General features: G+C 41.9%; 1 protein-coding gene across 2 annotated transcripts in view; it reads left to right on the top strand.

Annotated features, from left to right (window-relative positions):
- LOC124002645 (receptor-type tyrosine-protein phosphatase gamma-like) overlaps positions 1 to 11,541 on the top strand; it is a 341,627-nt gene extending 330,086 nt beyond the window's left edge. For both annotated transcript variants that reach the window (XM_046310229.1, XM_046310230.1), the window contains 8 exons: positions 131 to 277; positions 1,534 to 1,627; positions 1,955 to 2,031; positions 2,410 to 2,538; positions 5,818 to 5,964; positions 6,446 to 6,588; positions 8,555 to 8,690; positions 8,796 to 11,541. In XM_046310229.1, coding sequence (XP_046166185.1) covers positions 131 to 277; positions 1,534 to 1,627; positions 1,955 to 2,031; positions 2,410 to 2,538; positions 5,818 to 5,964; positions 6,446 to 6,588; positions 8,555 to 8,690; positions 8,796 to 8,942 — 1,020 coding nt within the window. In that variant the 3' untranslated portion in view covers positions 8,943 to 11,541. The remainder of the gene's footprint in view (positions 1 to 130; positions 278 to 1,533; positions 1,628 to 1,954; positions 2,032 to 2,409; positions 2,539 to 5,817; positions 5,965 to 6,445; positions 6,589 to 8,554; positions 8,691 to 8,795) is intronic.
- The last annotated feature ends 5,727 nt before the right edge of the window (positions 11,542 to 17,268 follow it).

Raw genomic sequence — 17,268 nt, forward strand, 5'->3', positions numbered from 1 at the left:
AGCTACTGTTGTCCGGGACCAAGGGGACCATGGTCATTGTCATAATTGATCTGCTCTAAAAAGAGCTGCACTGCCACTTTGTCTGCATGTCTGACTGGTGTTCTCTTTTTCTGTCCTGCTTGGCCTATAGGAGCAGTATATCTTCATTCATGATGCGTTGATTGAGGCCATCATGGGGAAGGAGACGGAGGTGTTGTCCAGCCAGCTGCACAGCTATGTCAACAGTATCCTTATGCCTGGGGTGGGCGGCAAGACACGGCTGGAGAAACAGTTTAAGGTCAGAGCACCTCCTTCTCAGTCTTACTGAACACTCATTCCCCTAGATCTCTTTCTCTATCTGCCTATCATGCTCCTTCTCAGTCTTACTGAACACTCATTCCCCTAGATCTCTTTCTCGATCTGCCTATCATGCTCCTTCTCTCTCAAACATATTTTCTCTGCATCTTTCTTTTTCTGCCACATCTCTCTGTCTGTCTGTCTCTCTCGCTGTCTCTCTTTCTCTCCTTGTACCTCTTTTTTCTCTCTCTCTCTGTACCCCACTCTCCCTCTATCCTCTCTCTTCTCTCAGCTCTCCATCGTTCCCATGTTTTCCCAGAGCAGGGACTTCAGGGTCCTGTCTGTCTCCTTAAAGACGTCCCTCAGCATCACAAAGTTGTGATTCATCTCCCTCAGGGCCCACTACTGGAGAAGTGATTGTAATTAGAATGGAAATACATTTGGGGAAAGAGTACTTATCTTCCTCGGGTGGCCCCTTTGAAGAACCCCACTCACTGCTTGTTTCCAGGGAGATGTGAACTTTCCTATAATGGTGGGGGGTCTGGGTTATGGCCTGGTTTGATGACAAGCTCACAACATAATTGGCTTTCATTATTCTCCTCCACGGTGTATTTGATTTAGCCCAGGGTTTGGAGAGATTGAGCGTGCTCTTGCGAAACAATGGCAGCCATTGGGATTTTAATGCAATTAGCCTCAAGGCTGGATTTGAAGTTAATAATTTTTTGGAGAGAATATTTATTTTGTTTTTCACAGCCCAAGAAAAAGTCTGTGTTAATTTCTGCTCTACAAAGAATTAAGCAGTGTTTGTCTTTTTGTGACATGCGATTTGGCATGAGCGTTATCTGCAATATTAAGATGAGCAAACACTTTTTTCAGTCAGCAGAATTTGATCATCTGAGACTTGACTATAATTGAATGAACTGTTGAAAGTTGGTGTTGATGGGAAGCAGCACATGGTTGGGCTGTATTCTAAACACATGTTTAGACTACTAGCTGTGTTCTGAACCCCATGTTTAGGGCCATAACAGTAGGGTGGTTAGTGTCAGAACACCTGAGGTCAGTGACTCTACGCAGAGTACTGCAGGCCATGAGAGTCTGTTTAAATGACAGAATAGGGAGGGTTCAATCGAAGCATGTATCTTTATCAGATAATCTGGTGTATTGTATCATTGTTATCTAACCTCTCTCTCTCTTTCTTCCTCTCCCACTTTCATCCACCCATCTGTCTTTCTTGCCCTCTCACCTCTCTTGTTGCAGTTGGTGACTCAGTGTAACGCCAGGTTTGTGGAGTGCTTCAGTGCTCAGAAGGAATGCAACAAAGAGAAGAACCGCAACTCCTCGGTAGTACCCTGTAAGTCAAATTATATTATCCATGCACCACCTGACAGCGATATTCAGATTTCGTAATGGCTCCCATCTAGGCTGCTGCTTTCCACAGTTTCCTGTTTCTGATAACCTTAGGCTCTATTCATGGTCATAGGAAGTCATTCATCTACAGTAGTTAGTTACATAACCAGTTGTTTATGCTCCATGCTCATACTAGAGTTATTTTAAGTGATTATGCTGTGGCTGCTTTCATAAAAATGACACACTTTACTTTGTAAACCAATAAGAACATGTTTGCTACTTAGCTCTATGATCACTGTACCTTGATTGGATCTCTCTTTCTCTATGGCAGCGGAGCGTGCGAGGGTGGGGTTGGCACCTTTACCCGGCATGAAAGGCACAGATTACATTAACGCGTCTTACATAATGGTGAGTACCACCTCCTGTCCCTCCTCTGTCAATCATTCACTGTCCCTGCCACACTCCCGGCTGGACCAACTGAGCTAAGGAATGTCACTATTATGATATATGATCCCTTTGTCTCATAGACATTGCTATCATAGACATTGTTCATTGCTATCAACTGAAAGGAATGGACTTGGATATGTTGTTGACCTACCAGTATGTGAATCCTAGGTTTGTGTCGGGACATAAAAAGCTAGACCGCTAGATCTAAGGTGTTTTGAGCAGTGGTAGTCTACTGCTGTGGCAGGTTTCATCTGACACACACAGGCTTGTTTTCATCTTTGTGTGTAACCACAACACAACCCCTTGCTTGGACCGTTGACCTCTGTTCTGACACCACAGGGCTACTACAGGAGCAATGAGTTCATCATTACCCAGCATCCTCTGCCCCACACCACTAAAGACTTCTGGAGGATGATCTGGGACCACAATGCACAGATCATTGTCATGCTGCCGGACAACCAGGGGCTGGTGGGTCTCTCACACGCACGCACGCACACATGCACATGAACAAGTGCATGTGCAAGCATGCAGGCACACACACACATACAGTACATGCACACACACACCACCACCAAGGGTTGTTGGCTTCAGCCTTATCTCTGGTCTATTAAAGCGCTGTCTTAGCACGCTAAGCTTAGTCTCTCCCAGCCTTGGCCCAGTGTTCACACAGGAAGCCACTCGTGTGGGTGTGAGAGGAATTGAGATGAATACTGAAGGTGACAGCAGCTCTATGAGTCGCTCCACTCAGCCATATGTCTTATTAAGATTAAGATCAAGATTAAGATCACTTTATTGGTCAATTGCACACAAGGTCCAAACGAAATTTGACAATCACTTTTAACCCAACCCCGCCAGAAAACACACATTCATACAGTGCCTTCAGAAAGTATTCATACCTGTTGACTTATACACATTTTGTTGTGTTACAGCCTGAATTCAAAATTGACTTAATTTTTGTCCTGTCCTCAACTAGCAGCTTTATTAAATAGTACCCGCAAAACACCAGTCTCAATATCAACAGTGCGGAGGCGACTCCGGAATGCTGGCCTTCTAGGCAGAGTTGAAAGAAAAGATTAAGATGGGTAAAAGAACACAGACACTGGACAGAGGAACTCTACCTAGAAGGCCAGCATCCCGGAGTTGCCTCTTCACTGTTGACGTTGAAACTGGTGTTTTGCGGGTACTATTTAATAAAGCTGCCAGTTGAGGACTTGTGAGGCATCTGTTTCTCAAACTAGACACTCAAATGTACTTGTCCTCTTGCTCAGTTGTGCACCGGGGCCTCCCACTTCTCTTTCTATTCTGGTTAGGGCCAGTTTGCACTGTTCTGTGAAGGGAGTAGTACACAGCGTTGTTTGAGATCTTCAGTTTCTTGGATTTTCTCGCATGGAATAGCCTTAATTTATCAGAACAAGAATAGACAGATGAGTTTCAGAAGGAAGTCATTTGTTTTTGGCCATTTTTAGCCTGTAATCAAACCCCAAAATGCTAATGCTTCAGATACTCAACTAGTCTAAAGGAGGCCAGTTTTATTGTTTCTTTAATCAGAACAACTGTTTTCAGCTGTGCTAACATAATTGCAAAAGGGTTTTCTAATGATCAATTTGCCTTTTAAAATTATAAACTTGGATTAGCTAACACAACGTGCCATTGGAACACAGGAGTGATGGTTGCTGATAATGGGCCTCTGTACACCTTTTGTAGATATTCCATAAAAACCTGCTGTTTCCAGCTAAAATAGTAATTTACAACATTAACAATGTCTACACTGTATTTCTGATCAATTAGATTTTATTGCAATGGACAAAAAATGTGCTTTTCTTTCAAAAACAAGGACGACCCTAAACTTTTGAAAGGTAGTTTATTTTTGAGTTGCTTAACACTTTTTTGGTTACTACATGATTCCATATGTGTTATTTCATGGTGTTGATGTCTTCACTATTATTCTACACCTGGATTGTGCAACATTATTTGCCCATTATTGTTTTCAAAATTATTCAAGCTCTGTCAAATTGATTCTTGATCATTTCTAGACAACCATTTTCAGGTCTTGCCATAGCTTTTCATGTAGATTTAAGTACAATTTTGGCCACACAGGAACATTCACTGTCTTCTTGGTAAGCAACTCCAGTGTGGATTTGGCCTTGTGTTTTATGTTATTGTCCTGCTGAAAGGTGAATTTGTCTCACGGTGTCTGGTGGAAAGCAGACTGAACCAGGTTTAGCTGTAGGATTTTGCCTGTGCTTCGCACCATTATTTTTTATCCTGAAAAACTCCCAGTCCTTAATGATTACAACGCTACCCATAACATGATGCAGCTACCTATATGCTTGAAATAGGGACAGTGGTACTAGTAATGTGTTGTATTGGATTTGCCCAAAACATAACACTTTGTTTGTATTCAGGACAAAAAGTTCATTGCTTTGCCACATTTTTTGCAGTATTACTTTAGCGCCTTGTTGCAAACAGGATGCATGTTTTATAATATTGTTATTCTGTACAAGCTTCCTTCGTTTCACTCTGTCAATTAGGTTAGTATTGATGAGTAACTACAATGTTGTTGATACATCCTCAGTTTTCTCCCATCACAGCCATGAAACTCTGTAACTATTTTGAAGTCACCATTGGCCTCATGGTGAAATCCCTAAGCAGTTTTCTTACTCTCAAGCAACTGAGTTAGGAAGGACACCTGTTACTTTGTGTGATTATACATCATCCAAGGTGTAATTAATAACTCCACCATGCTCAAAGGGATATTCCATGCTGTGTTTTTTTTTAACCCATCCACCAATAGGTGCCCTTCTTTGTGAGGCATTGGAAAACCTCCATGGTCTTTGTGGTTGAATCTGTGTTTGAAATTCACTGCTTGACTGAGGGACCGCACAGATAATTGTATGTGTGTGGGGTACAGAGATGAGGTAGTCATTTAAAAATCATATGAAACACTATTATTGCACACAGTGTGAATCCATGCAACTTATTATGTGACTTGTTAAGCAAACTTTTACTCCTGAACTTATTTAGGCTTGTCATAACAAAGGGGTTGAATACTTATTGACTCAAGACATTTCAGTTTTTCATATTTTTATACAATTGTACAAATTTTGAAAAACATAATTCCACTTTGATGTTTTGTATTGTGTATCGGCCAGTGACACAAATGTCAATGTAATCCATTTTAAATTCAGGCTGTTGCACAATAAAATGTGGAAATAGTGCGAATACTTTCTGACGGCATGGTGCTTATACAGGTTTTGAAGCAATGCAGGGGGGCTGCCACACTGGGCACCTACGAACCTGTTGCTGTGGGGGGGTTAAGTTCCTCTTCCAGTGGAACAATAGCATGCAATGTCCTCTAGGATGTGATACCAGCAATCCTCCGGTTACCAGCTCATTTCACTTCAGAATTTTCCTGTCGAACCTGGGATTCGATCTGGCAATTCTCCAGTTGCTGCCTTACCTCTCTACCTGCTGCCCATACCTGTCACCTCTCTAACTAACTCTGTCTATATATCTATGATTTCACACACTGAGTAGTGGCACTTCTGCACTCATACTCCAGTTCCTTTAACATTTTGATGTTTCTCTTTTAGGGCAAGTCCTTTGCTCAATATGAACTGTCAGTTCTTATACTAAACTGCAATGTCTCACACTCCCCTTCCTTGTATTTCTCATTTTCCCTCCCTTCTTTCTCACCCTTTCCCCTTCTCCCTTTTCATCCTTGTTTTGGTTTGGCTGTGTCTTTAGGCGGAGGATGAGTTTGTGTACTGGCCAAGCCGAGAGGAGGCCATGAACTGTGAGACCTTCACTGTCACGCTCATCAGCAAAGACAGACTATGCCTTTCTAACGAAGAGCAGATCATCATTCACGACTTTATCCTGGAGGCCACACAGGTACGATGCGATGTGTGTGCCTGTGTGTGTGGAGGAAGTCCATTGTAGCTTAGTTGGTAGAGCATGGCATTTGCAACACCAGGATAGTAGGTTCTATTCCCAGCACTACCTATGCGTAAAATGAATGCACGCATGACTGTAAATTGCTTTGGATTAAAGTGTCTGTTAAATGGCATATATCTGTATTATACACTGAGTATACCAAACATTAGGAACACCTTAATATTGAGTTGCACACCCTCCCCTTTTGCCCTCAGAACAGTCTCAATTTGTCAGGGCATGGACTCTACAATGTGTCAAAAGCGTTCCACAGGGATGCTGGCCCGTGTTGACTTGTGTTTTAATGGGCCTGCGTCTGTGTGTATGACTGTCTTTACCTGCATGAGTGTGTGAGTCAGTCTTTGTGTGTGGGTGGGCATCTTTGTATGTACACCTACCTTAAACTACCTCTTCTTCTGTCTTTCTTTTCCCTCTACCCCAGGATGACTATGTGTTGGAGGTGCGTCACTTCCAGTGCCCTAAATGGCCCAACCCTGATGCTCCCATGAGCAGCACCTTTGAGCTCATCAATGTCATCAAGGAGGAGGCCATGATCAGAGACGGACCTACCATAGTGCACGATGAGTGAGTGTGTCACATCATGCTCCTGATGACAGAGAGAATCATTATCTCTTCTTTTAACCTCTAAGTAAATACTTTAAACTGTGTTCTGTTTCAACAGAACATGTAATTATTCACTCTAACCAGGTTTCCATGCAACCTTTCTATGCGTAAAGTACATGTGGGCATTGCATGTCGGATTAAATATTTCACGAAAGGCCTGATGGAAACAGTTCATTTGCTGGTAAACTTTCCAAATGTTCACAAAACAAAATAGGCTAGGCAAGGTGAGATCTTTTTGTGTCTTAAAATGAATTATGCGAGAAATTGCAGTGGAAATGCCTTTATGCTCAAATATCAATATAACAACCATCAAATCAAAGTAAACTTAGTCACGTGATTATATTTTGTGTGGCCCTAACACTACGACTCGAGAAACCTTGCAGTTTATTAGGCTACAGAAAAACTTCACAGGGTGGTGAAAGTGCATGGTGATCTTGATGCACCTTTCCAATAAATATCAAGGGTCTAATTCTGAAGACATGATGATTGATGCTTGGCTGCCATTTGACAAATTTAAAATAATCTTGCTCTTTTGTTCATGTTAATCTCATCATTTAGGCTACACACACAGTGTAACTGCCAGCTGTTGTCTAGATGCAGGTGTCAAGACCAGAGTGAGCACACTCACTATAGCCTCTAACGCAACATTTTAGTGACAAAACCATCAGTACAGTTGAAAATGCGATGGAAACCCATTTAACTTGTATTTTTTATTCGGTACATGGAAATTTAACCACACGGTTTTTTTTACGTGCAATTCATCATCACGCACAGCCTTTAATCCGCAACAAGTTCCACCCCCATGTACCCTGATACTCCATCCAATTAGAAATAATGAATGTCTATTAATGCTGACAGACATTAGCGGCAACGAACAACACTCCCAACGACGAGACATGCAGCCTCAGTCATGTTTATTCATTAGGAAAATGAAGATTGCTTGTCTCATCCCAGAGAAAAAAAGGGACTAATTGAGCATTTCAGTTCTGTATCTGTACTATGAAATCCCCCCCTAAGAGGTTTTGGAAAGACGGCTGTCGTAATTGTCTGCATATTCATTAGCTGGTGAGACATGGTAGTTAGCTTGTGTATCTCCATCACATTTGACATGGATGTTAATAGAAGCAGCAACCTTTTCCTGTGAGCATCCCTCATTTCCTAAGGGGCTGAACCGCTCCTGTGGTCACACATGGAATTCATTTGACCCTCTGGGCTGAACCGCTCCTGTGGTCACACATGGAATTCATTTGACCCTCTGGGCTGAACCGCTCCTGTGGTCACACATGGAATTCATTTGACCCTCTGGGCTGAACCATTCCTGTGGTCACACATGGAATTCATTTGACCCTCTGGGCTGAACCGCTCCTGTGGTCACACATGGAATTCATTTGACCCTCTGGGCTGAACCATTCCTGTGGTCACACATGGAATTCATTTGACCCTCTGGGCTGAACCGCTCCTGTGGTCACACATGGAATTCATTTGACCCTCTGGGCTGAACCGCTCCTGTGGTCACACATGGAATTCATTTGACCCTCTGGGCTGAACCATTCCTGTGGTCACACATGGAATTCATTTGACCCTCTGGGCTGAACCGCTCCTGTGGTCACACATGGAATTCATTTGACCCTCTGGGCTGAACCGCTCCTGTGGTCACACATGGAATTCATTTGACCCTCTGGGCTGAACCATTCCTGTGGTCACACATGGAATTAATTTGACCCTCTGGGCTGAACCATTCCTGTGGTCACACATGGAATTAATTTGACCCTCTGGGCTGAACCATTCCTGTGGTCTCACATGGAATTAATTTGACCCTCTGGGCTCACTGGGCTCTATGCTCATTTGTGACCCTGTGTGTCCCTCAGTCCCTGTCTTGTTTTAGGGCCTATAAAGTAACCCTGTTTGTCCCTCTCCTGTCTCCCAGGTTCGGGGCAGTGTCAGCGGGCATGCTGTGTGCCCTTACCACCCTGTCCCAGCAGCTGGAGAGTGAGAGTGCCGTGGGCGTCTATCAGGTGGCCAAAATGATCAACCTCATGAGGCCTGGAGTTTTCACAGACATAGTAAGTAGACCAGTAGAGCATGATTATGGGATTAAATGTAAAAACTACATAATTGAACATTTGTAGTTTCCCCCTCTCTAAGAGCATTTTCCTCTCCCTCCACAGGATCAGTACCAGTACCTTTATAAAGCTATGCTCAGTCTGATCAGCACCAAGGAGAATGGCTCTGGCCTCACGTCCATGGACAGAAACTGCACCATGGCCATGTCTGATGAGTCAGACCAGGCAGAGAGCATGGAGTCCCTCGTCTGAAGGGCCCACCCACCAGGCCTGAGGGGCCCAAGGCCCTCACAGACAGAGAGCCACTTACTTTGTAAAATGTCAAGGACTATAAGACAAGACTTTTTGAGGCCTTTTTTGCCAGATTCTTGGTTAGATGAATAACCTGATTACTTTTTTACACTGATAAAAAGTTTTTGATATTTATTTTTTGCCATTTTATGTCTTAATGTTATCCTACTGAGCGTTTGCACCTACGTTTTTGAGTTCACAACAACAAAACATACTTCTGTCTTTCTTGTTTGCACTATAATGTCAGTTACTGCCTATACTAAGCTGATGGACTCTACTACACTTAAACTCTGATTTCAACATTCCATGGCAAAGCCCTCACTCAACTGCTTTTGAGAAGTAGGAAAAAAAACATTGCTCCGTTTGCTCTCTACTAGCTCATATAAGGAAGAGGAGTGAGAGTGTCATAGCTCCATGTTCATATGAATAAGCTGTCCAACCGGAGGTTCTTTACTCTCCTCTCCTCTCCCTTGTGGCTCAAATATCACTCATTTGCTGCAAGACAGTCTGGTTTCTGTCACACCTACAGGCAATAGGGTCATCAGTTCTATTTGTTGTTGATTAACTTTTGTTTATATGACCTTTATCTTCATTGTGCATCTAATTAGCAATTCAAACCCATATTTGAATATTGAAGGTGGTATTATAACAGCTACTGTGAACTTGTATTATTTTTAGTATGATTCATATTATATATATATATATATATATTGATCATTATAGCTTGTGATTTTGTAGATGTCATGACATGCCTCAGCCGAACTGACTCCCACTTGATCCAACAGTTTACCACTCTTATTCAATGCCAGTGTTAATTTTCTGCACACTTACACCCCCTTCTGGCTCAGTTGGTTTTTGCTTCTTGCTGCTAATAGTCTACACACAGTCACAGAAGAGTCAAATGAAGAAATGATAATGCCCTTGTGTGAGCGGAAACGTCTTTGAGAAAATGGATACTATTGATACAGCCAATTGCTATTTTCTGTGTCATACCCTATTGAATTTATTATTGGGGTAAAGGACTTATGCTCCCACGTCACACAGCCTTGTGTACGTCGTTTCTAATCCTCACTGTTGCTCGACTTGTGTGTGGTATGATTGTATGCTATGACTGTCATATGGTGGCCTAAGCAAGGAAATATTTACTGTGTTTTTTGAGTCCTAGAGTGATTCACATAAACTCATTGACCCTGTTTTAGTTGTTGTCATACTGCCACCTCTTTATTTCCTGGTAGAATCACTTTGATAAATATCTCCCTTAGTTATCTGAAGGAAAGAGAGACCACCTGTGATTTACATTTGAAATAAAATGTGAATTCATTATACAGCACAATGAACATGCTATTAGAATATTTATATTTGATTATCAAAACAAAGCATCGAGGATACCTATGATTTGTAACTTTTACCAAAGACTTATACTCATTTCCGTTAATAGAAATATTAGAGAGAGGGAGAGCAAGTTAATTGCATTTGTGTCTGATTTCCTTTTTCAGTGATATGTAGGCTGCTGAGTGAGGATAATTCTGTTGACCTTCTGCTTCTTTTTGGCATCTTTTTGTTTCCAGGCTGGAATTTCTGCATTAACTTCCCTTTGCTACAGAAATATTATTGCAATTGTATTATATTTCATTTCTCACTCAACTCATAGAATTACAAAATGAAGTGGAAAGATGCATCAATGATTTTATTGTTTTACCCGTCGTGTTTCATCTCCTTCCAAGGAGGACTTTTGAATGAAGTCATAACTCTCCAACATTTGGGGTAGACAGCTGACTTTTGTCCCTTTGTCAGTGAAGGCATTTTGCATCATTAAACACTCGCTTTTTTCTGTTTTGTCTTGTTCCATCAGGTTAAGTCTTAATTTCCTGACTGAGCCTAGTGTCCACTGTCAGGTGTGTTTATGTGTTGCAAAACACAAACACTAGTGTGTCATGAAAACAATGTACATATTTTGTTGCTTCTATAACCAACCGTTCTCTGGAAACTTTGTATCTATGGTATATAATCATAGAATTTATATTTTCATATAAAGCTATTTTTCTTTCTCTCGTTTCAACTCCTTCGTTGCTTTGCTTTTGTGGTGAAACGTGGAAACCAAGTCTCTGTGCACTGAGCTAGTGGTTGTCATCACATTCCAATACAATTCCACGCCTCCCATTAACTTTAAGTCCGTGATTGTGATATCATTATTGTTATTACTTTGTTTTTGTCATTTTCTTCTGAGTTACAATTCTGTTGTCAGAGTGTAATAGAGTAGCTCTAGTAAGTCACTGAATCATTTCGTCCCATTGACCATTTTGAACAGCTGGGCGTTGCTTCTTCTTTTGATAACCTGAAATAAGAAAAAAATAAGGAAAAAAATGTTTTGTTTCGTTGAAAGCTATATCAGAGCATTCTATTATAGTGTTATTTAATATGTCAATTGTATTGCTATACTTAAAATAAAATATGGGTTTTGATGTACTTTGTTGAAAACCTTGTGTGGTCCATGTTTCATGCCTTTGTGTATTGCATTTACTAGTTTGTATCATATTGTGAATAAAGCGTTATCATTCCACTATCCTTGTATTAATATCACATAATTAGATATGAGGTTGCCATCTAGTGGTAAAGTATTGAAGCCCAGAACAGCCAAGTAAACTCAGCGAAAAAAGAAACGCCCTCTCACTGTCAACTTAACATGTGTAAATATTTGTATGTACATAAGATTCAACAACTGAGACATAAACTGAACAAGTTCCACAGACGTGTGACTAACAGAAATGGAATAATGTGTCCCTGAACAAAGGGGGGGTCAAAAGTAACAGTCCGTATCTGGTGTGGCCACCAGCTGCATTCAGTACTGCAGTGCATCTCCTCCTCATGGACTGCACCAGATTTGCCAGTTCTTGCTGTGAGATGTTACCCCCCTCTTCCACCAAGGCACCTGCAAGTTCGCGGACATTTCTGGGGGGAATGGCCCCAGTCCTCACCCTCCGATCCAACAGGTCCCAGACATGCTCAATGGGATTGAGATCCAGGAACACTGACATTCCTGTCTTGCAGGAAATCACATACAGAACGAGCAGTATGGCTCACCAGCATTGTCATGCTGGAGCGTCATGTCAGGATGTGCCTGCAGGAAGGGTACCACATGAGGAAGGAGGATGTCTTCCCTGTAACACACAGCGTTGAGATTGCCTGCAATGACAACAAGCTCAGTCCGATGATGCTGTGACGCACCGCCCCAGACCATGACGGACCATCCACCTCCAAATTGATCCCGCTCCAGACTACAGGCCTCAGTGTAACGCTCATTCCTTCAACAATAAGCGCAAATCCGACCATCAACCCTGGTGAGACAAAACCGTGACTCGGTCCGTGAAGAGCACTTTTTACCAGTCCTGTTTGGTCCAGCGACGGTGGGTTTGTGCCCATAGGCGACGTTGTTGCCGGTGATGTCTGGTGAGGACCTGCCTTACAGCAGGCCTATAAGCCCTCAGTCCAGCCTCTCTCAGCTTATTGCGGACAGTCTGAGCACTGATGGAGGGATTGTATGTTCCTGGTGAACTCGGGCAGTTGTTGTTGCCATGCTTTATCTTGGCCAGGTCGCAGTTGCAAATGAGAACTTGTTCTCAACTAGCCTACCTGGTTAAATAAAGGTGAAATAAAAAAATAAAAAATCCTGTACCTGTCCCGCAGGTGTGATGTTCGGATGTACCGATCCTGTGCAGGTGTTGTTCCACGTGGTCTGCCACTGCGAGGACGATCAGCTGTTCGTCCTGTCTCCCTGTCTTAGGCGTTTCACAGTATGGTCATTGCAATTTATTGCCGTGGCCACATCTGCAGTCCTCCTGCCTCCTTGCAACATTAACTGCTTTGCTCATGGGCAGAATGACAGATTTTTACCTTGTCAGCTCAGGGATTCCATCCAGCAACCTTTCGGTTACTGGCCCAACATTCTAACCAAAAGTCTACCTCAAGGCCAGTGAGCTTGTGGGGTTTCCTCAGGAAGAAGAGGAGGAGCAGGGCAACATCTCAGAGAACTGGAGGAGCAGCTCCAAGGTGGAGGATCTGTCTAGCCTGCTCTGACTGTGCAGTGAGGTCAACAGCAACAAGAGTCTAGTTGTCTCTCAGGTCCACACGCTTCCTCACTCTACTGCAGAGTCCCACTCAGGGAGGATGTTTTTCAGGTTTGTGCGTCTGGACGGCACAGAGCCAGAAGAGGCAGGCTCAGGTCATCAAGGAGTTCCAGAGAGATACACCCGACAGCCCATTAATCGTGCTTCTGTCACTCTAAGCCAGAGGGGTGGGGCTAAACCTCACAGCCGCCTCGCGCATCTACCTCATGGACCCAGTCTTGAACCCAGCAACAGAGGACCAGTGTGTGAACCGCTGTCACCGCCTCGGCCAGAAGAGAGACGTTGTCATCACTAAGTTCATAGTGAAGGACTCTGTGGGGGAGAACATGGTGGGGATTCAGAGACAGAAGCAGGATCTGTTGGAGAAGGCTTTACATTTACATTGTATTTCTGATCAATTTGATGTTCTTTTAATTGACAAAAAAAATTGTTTTTCTTTCAAAAACAAGGACATTTCTTTGTGACCTCCAACTTTTGAACAGTAGTGTATATGTACTGTATGTACAGTGTGTATGTCTGATTAAATCATCTGTTATTTAGTGGGCTATGTATGATAAGGACACAGGCAATGTTTGTGATTGAATATACTTTCATGTTTATATTGTTACTGTATGCATCAGCTATGTGTGTCCAAGACAAATTTCCCCTCAGGGACAATAAAGTAGATCTTGAATTACCAATGGAAACACAATCTGTCTGAATGATAGGCCTATTATTCTGATACATAGCCTATTAATCCCGGCAAACCTGATGAAACTATGGTCAAATGTGTCTGTATGTCCTGATCTATGGTTTTGAATATCTGTTTGTACATCTTTTTGTTCATGTTTATGTGTTCACCTGCCTGGGGGCCGCAGATGTAAATGAGCTGTCAGCTGAATCTGGTGCAACGCATCACTTCTCATTTTCTATGGTTATCTTTTGTTTGTTTTTAGTCCCGTCCTTCAGCTACCCTCAACCCCTCTCATCTGTCGCTGAAGACCATCCAGTTTTGAATTCTATTTGCCATATATTTTCCAACTGTGCTGTTTCACAAAAGGTCTGAACCTATATACATTTTACGGACACAGTATATTTTACATGAGTTATCTTACTTTTAGTTCCACCCTTCAGTTCCAGACTTATTTGTTGTTGTACATTGTCCCTGCCAAATAAACATAATAAATAAATAATACATATTGCCTATTCGGCTCAAGCTAAACAATCCTGAACCACATATTTTAGATGCAGCACAAGTAATGATAGATGGACTCTCAAAATGACACAAATGTTTAGCCTTGTCTGATGGTTTTCCATGTGAACTGCATCCAAACGTATCATGTCGGACAATCATGAAAGAGAATGAAATTATGAATTATGAAAGAGGTCATTTTAATATGAGATGTTCATCGAACAAAGTATATCCCAAAAATAATGGCATTTGGAGAATACATGAGGTACTGTAGGTCTTGACTTGGAGTGGTGTCATGATGTTACTATGTCAGTGTTATCATGACTTAACCAGTTTGACATAATTTGATCCTAGATTAACGCGGACTTGTCCTTTTACCAAATAGGGCTATCTTCTGTATACCACCAATACCTTGTCACAACACAACTGATTGGCTTAAACACATTAAGAAGGAAAGAAATTCCACACATTAACTATCCTGTCTGAAATGGCTAGCTAGTTAGCGGGGTGCGTGCTAATAACGTTTCAATCGCTGATGTCACTTGCTCTGAGACCTGGAAGAAGTTAAGTAGTTGCTTCCCTTGCTCTGCAAGGACCATAGCTCTTGTGGAGCGATGGGTAACGATGCTTCCAGGGTGACTGTTGTCGATGTGTGCAGATGGTCCCTGGTTTGAGCCCAGATTGGGGTGAGGAGAGAGATGGAAGCAACACTGTTACAAAGGCACATCTGTTAATTGAAATGCATTCCAGGTGACAACATCATGAAGCTGGTTGAAAGAATAACGAGAGTGTGCAAAGTTGTCATCAATCCAAAGGGTGGCTACTTTGAAGAATCTCAAATATAAAATATATTTTGATTTGTTTAACACTTTTTTGGTTACTACATGATTCCATGTGTTATTTCATAGTTTGCTGTCTTCACTATTATTCTACAATGTAGACAATAGCAACAACAAAACAAAAAAACCTAGAATGAGTAGGTGTGTCCAAACTTTTCACTGGTACTGTGTGTGTGTGTGTGTGTGTGTGTGTGTGTGTGTGTGTGTGTGTGTGTGTGTGTGTGTGTGTGTGTGTGTGTGTGTGTGTGTGTGTGTGTGTGTGTGTGTGTGTGTGTGTGTGTGTGTGTGTGTGTGTGTGTGTGTGTGTATATACAGTCGAAGTGGGAAGTTTACATACACCTTAGCCATATACATTTAAACTCAGTTTTTCACAATTCCTGACAATTAATCCTAGTAAAAATGACCTGTTTTAGGTCAGTTAGGATCACCACTTTATTTTAAGAATGGGAAATGTCAGAATAATAGTAGAGACAATAATTTATTTCAGCTTTTATTTCTTTCATCACATTCCCAGTGGGTCAGAAGTTTACATACACTCAATTAGTATTTGGTAGCATTGCCTTTAAATTGTTAAACTTGGGTCAAACATTTTGGGTAGCCTTCCACAAGGTTCCCACAATAAGTTGGGTGAATTTTGGCCCATTCCTCCTGACAGATCTGGTGTAACTGAGTCAGGCTTGTAGGCCTCCTTGCTCGCTCATGCTTTGTCAGTTCTGCCCGCTAATTTTCTATAGGATCGAGATCAGGGCTTTGTGATGGCCACTCCAATACCTTGACTTTGTTGTCCTTAAGCCATTTTGCCACAGCTATGGAAGTCTGCTTGGGGTCATTGTCCATTTGGAAGACCCCTTTGAGACCAAGCTTTAACTTCCTGTCTGATGTCTTGAGATGTTGCTTCAATATATTCACATAATTTTCCTTCCTCATGAGACCATCTATTTTGTGAAGTGCACCAGTCCCTCCTGCAGCAATGCACCCCCACAACATGATGTGGCCACCCCCGTCCTTCACAGTTGGGATGGTGTTCTTCAGCTTGCCTCCCCCTTTTTCCACCAAACATAATGATGGTCATTATGGCCAAACAGTTCTATTTTTATTTCATTAGACCAGAGGACATTTCTCCAAAAAGTGCCATTTTTGTCTCCAGGTGTAGTTGCAAACCGTAGTCTGGCTTTTTATTGAGGTTTTGGAGCAGTGGCTTCTTCCTTGCTGAGCAGCCTTTCAGGTTATTTTATTTTACCTTTATTTAACTTGGCAAGTCAGTTAAGAACAAATTCTTATTTTCAATGATGGCCTAGGAACAGTGGGTTAACTGCCTGTTCAGGGGCAAAATGACAGATTTGTACCTTGTCAGCTCGGGGATTTGAACTTGCAACCTTCCGGCTACTAGTCCAACGCTCTAACCACTAGGCTTCCCTGCCATTATGTCAATATAGGACTCGTTTTACTGTAGATATAGATACTATTGTACCTGTTTCCTCCAGCACCTCCTTTGCTGTTGTTCTGGGATTGATTTGCACTTTTCCCAACAAAGTATGTTCATCTCTAGGAGACAGAACGCGTCTCCTTCCTCAGCGGTATGATGGCTGCGTGAATCCATGGTGTTTATACTTGCGTACTATGGTTTGTACAGATGAACGTGGTACCTTCATGATGTCAAGCAGAGAGGAACTGAGTTTGAAGGTAGGCCTTGAAATACATCCACAGGTACACCTCCAATTGACTCAAATGATGTAATTTAGCCTATCAGAAGCTTCTAAAGCCATGACATCATTTTCTGGAATTTTCCAAGCTGTTTAAAGGCACAGTTAACTTAGTGTATGTAAACATCTGACCCACTGGAATTGTGATACAGTGAGTTATAAGTGAAATAATCTGTCTGTAAACAATTGTTGAAAATATTACTTGTGTCATGCACAAAGTAGATGTCCTAACCGACTTGCTAAAACTATAGTTTGTTATCAAGAAATTTGTGGAGTGGTTGAAAAATGAGTTTCCATGACTCCAACCTAAGTATATGTAAACGACTTCAACTGTATATATATATATATATATATATATATATATATATATATATATATATATATATATATATATATATATATATATATATATATATACACATTGCACATGGTCTCGCCCTACATACTGCT

Source organism: Oncorhynchus gorbuscha, linkage group LG18 (genome assembly GCF_021184085.1).
Source record: "Oncorhynchus gorbuscha isolate QuinsamMale2020 ecotype Even-year linkage group LG18, OgorEven_v1.0, whole genome shotgun sequence".
In the NCBI taxonomy this organism is placed as follows: domain Eukaryota; kingdom Metazoa; phylum Chordata; class Actinopteri; order Salmoniformes; family Salmonidae; genus Oncorhynchus; species Oncorhynchus gorbuscha.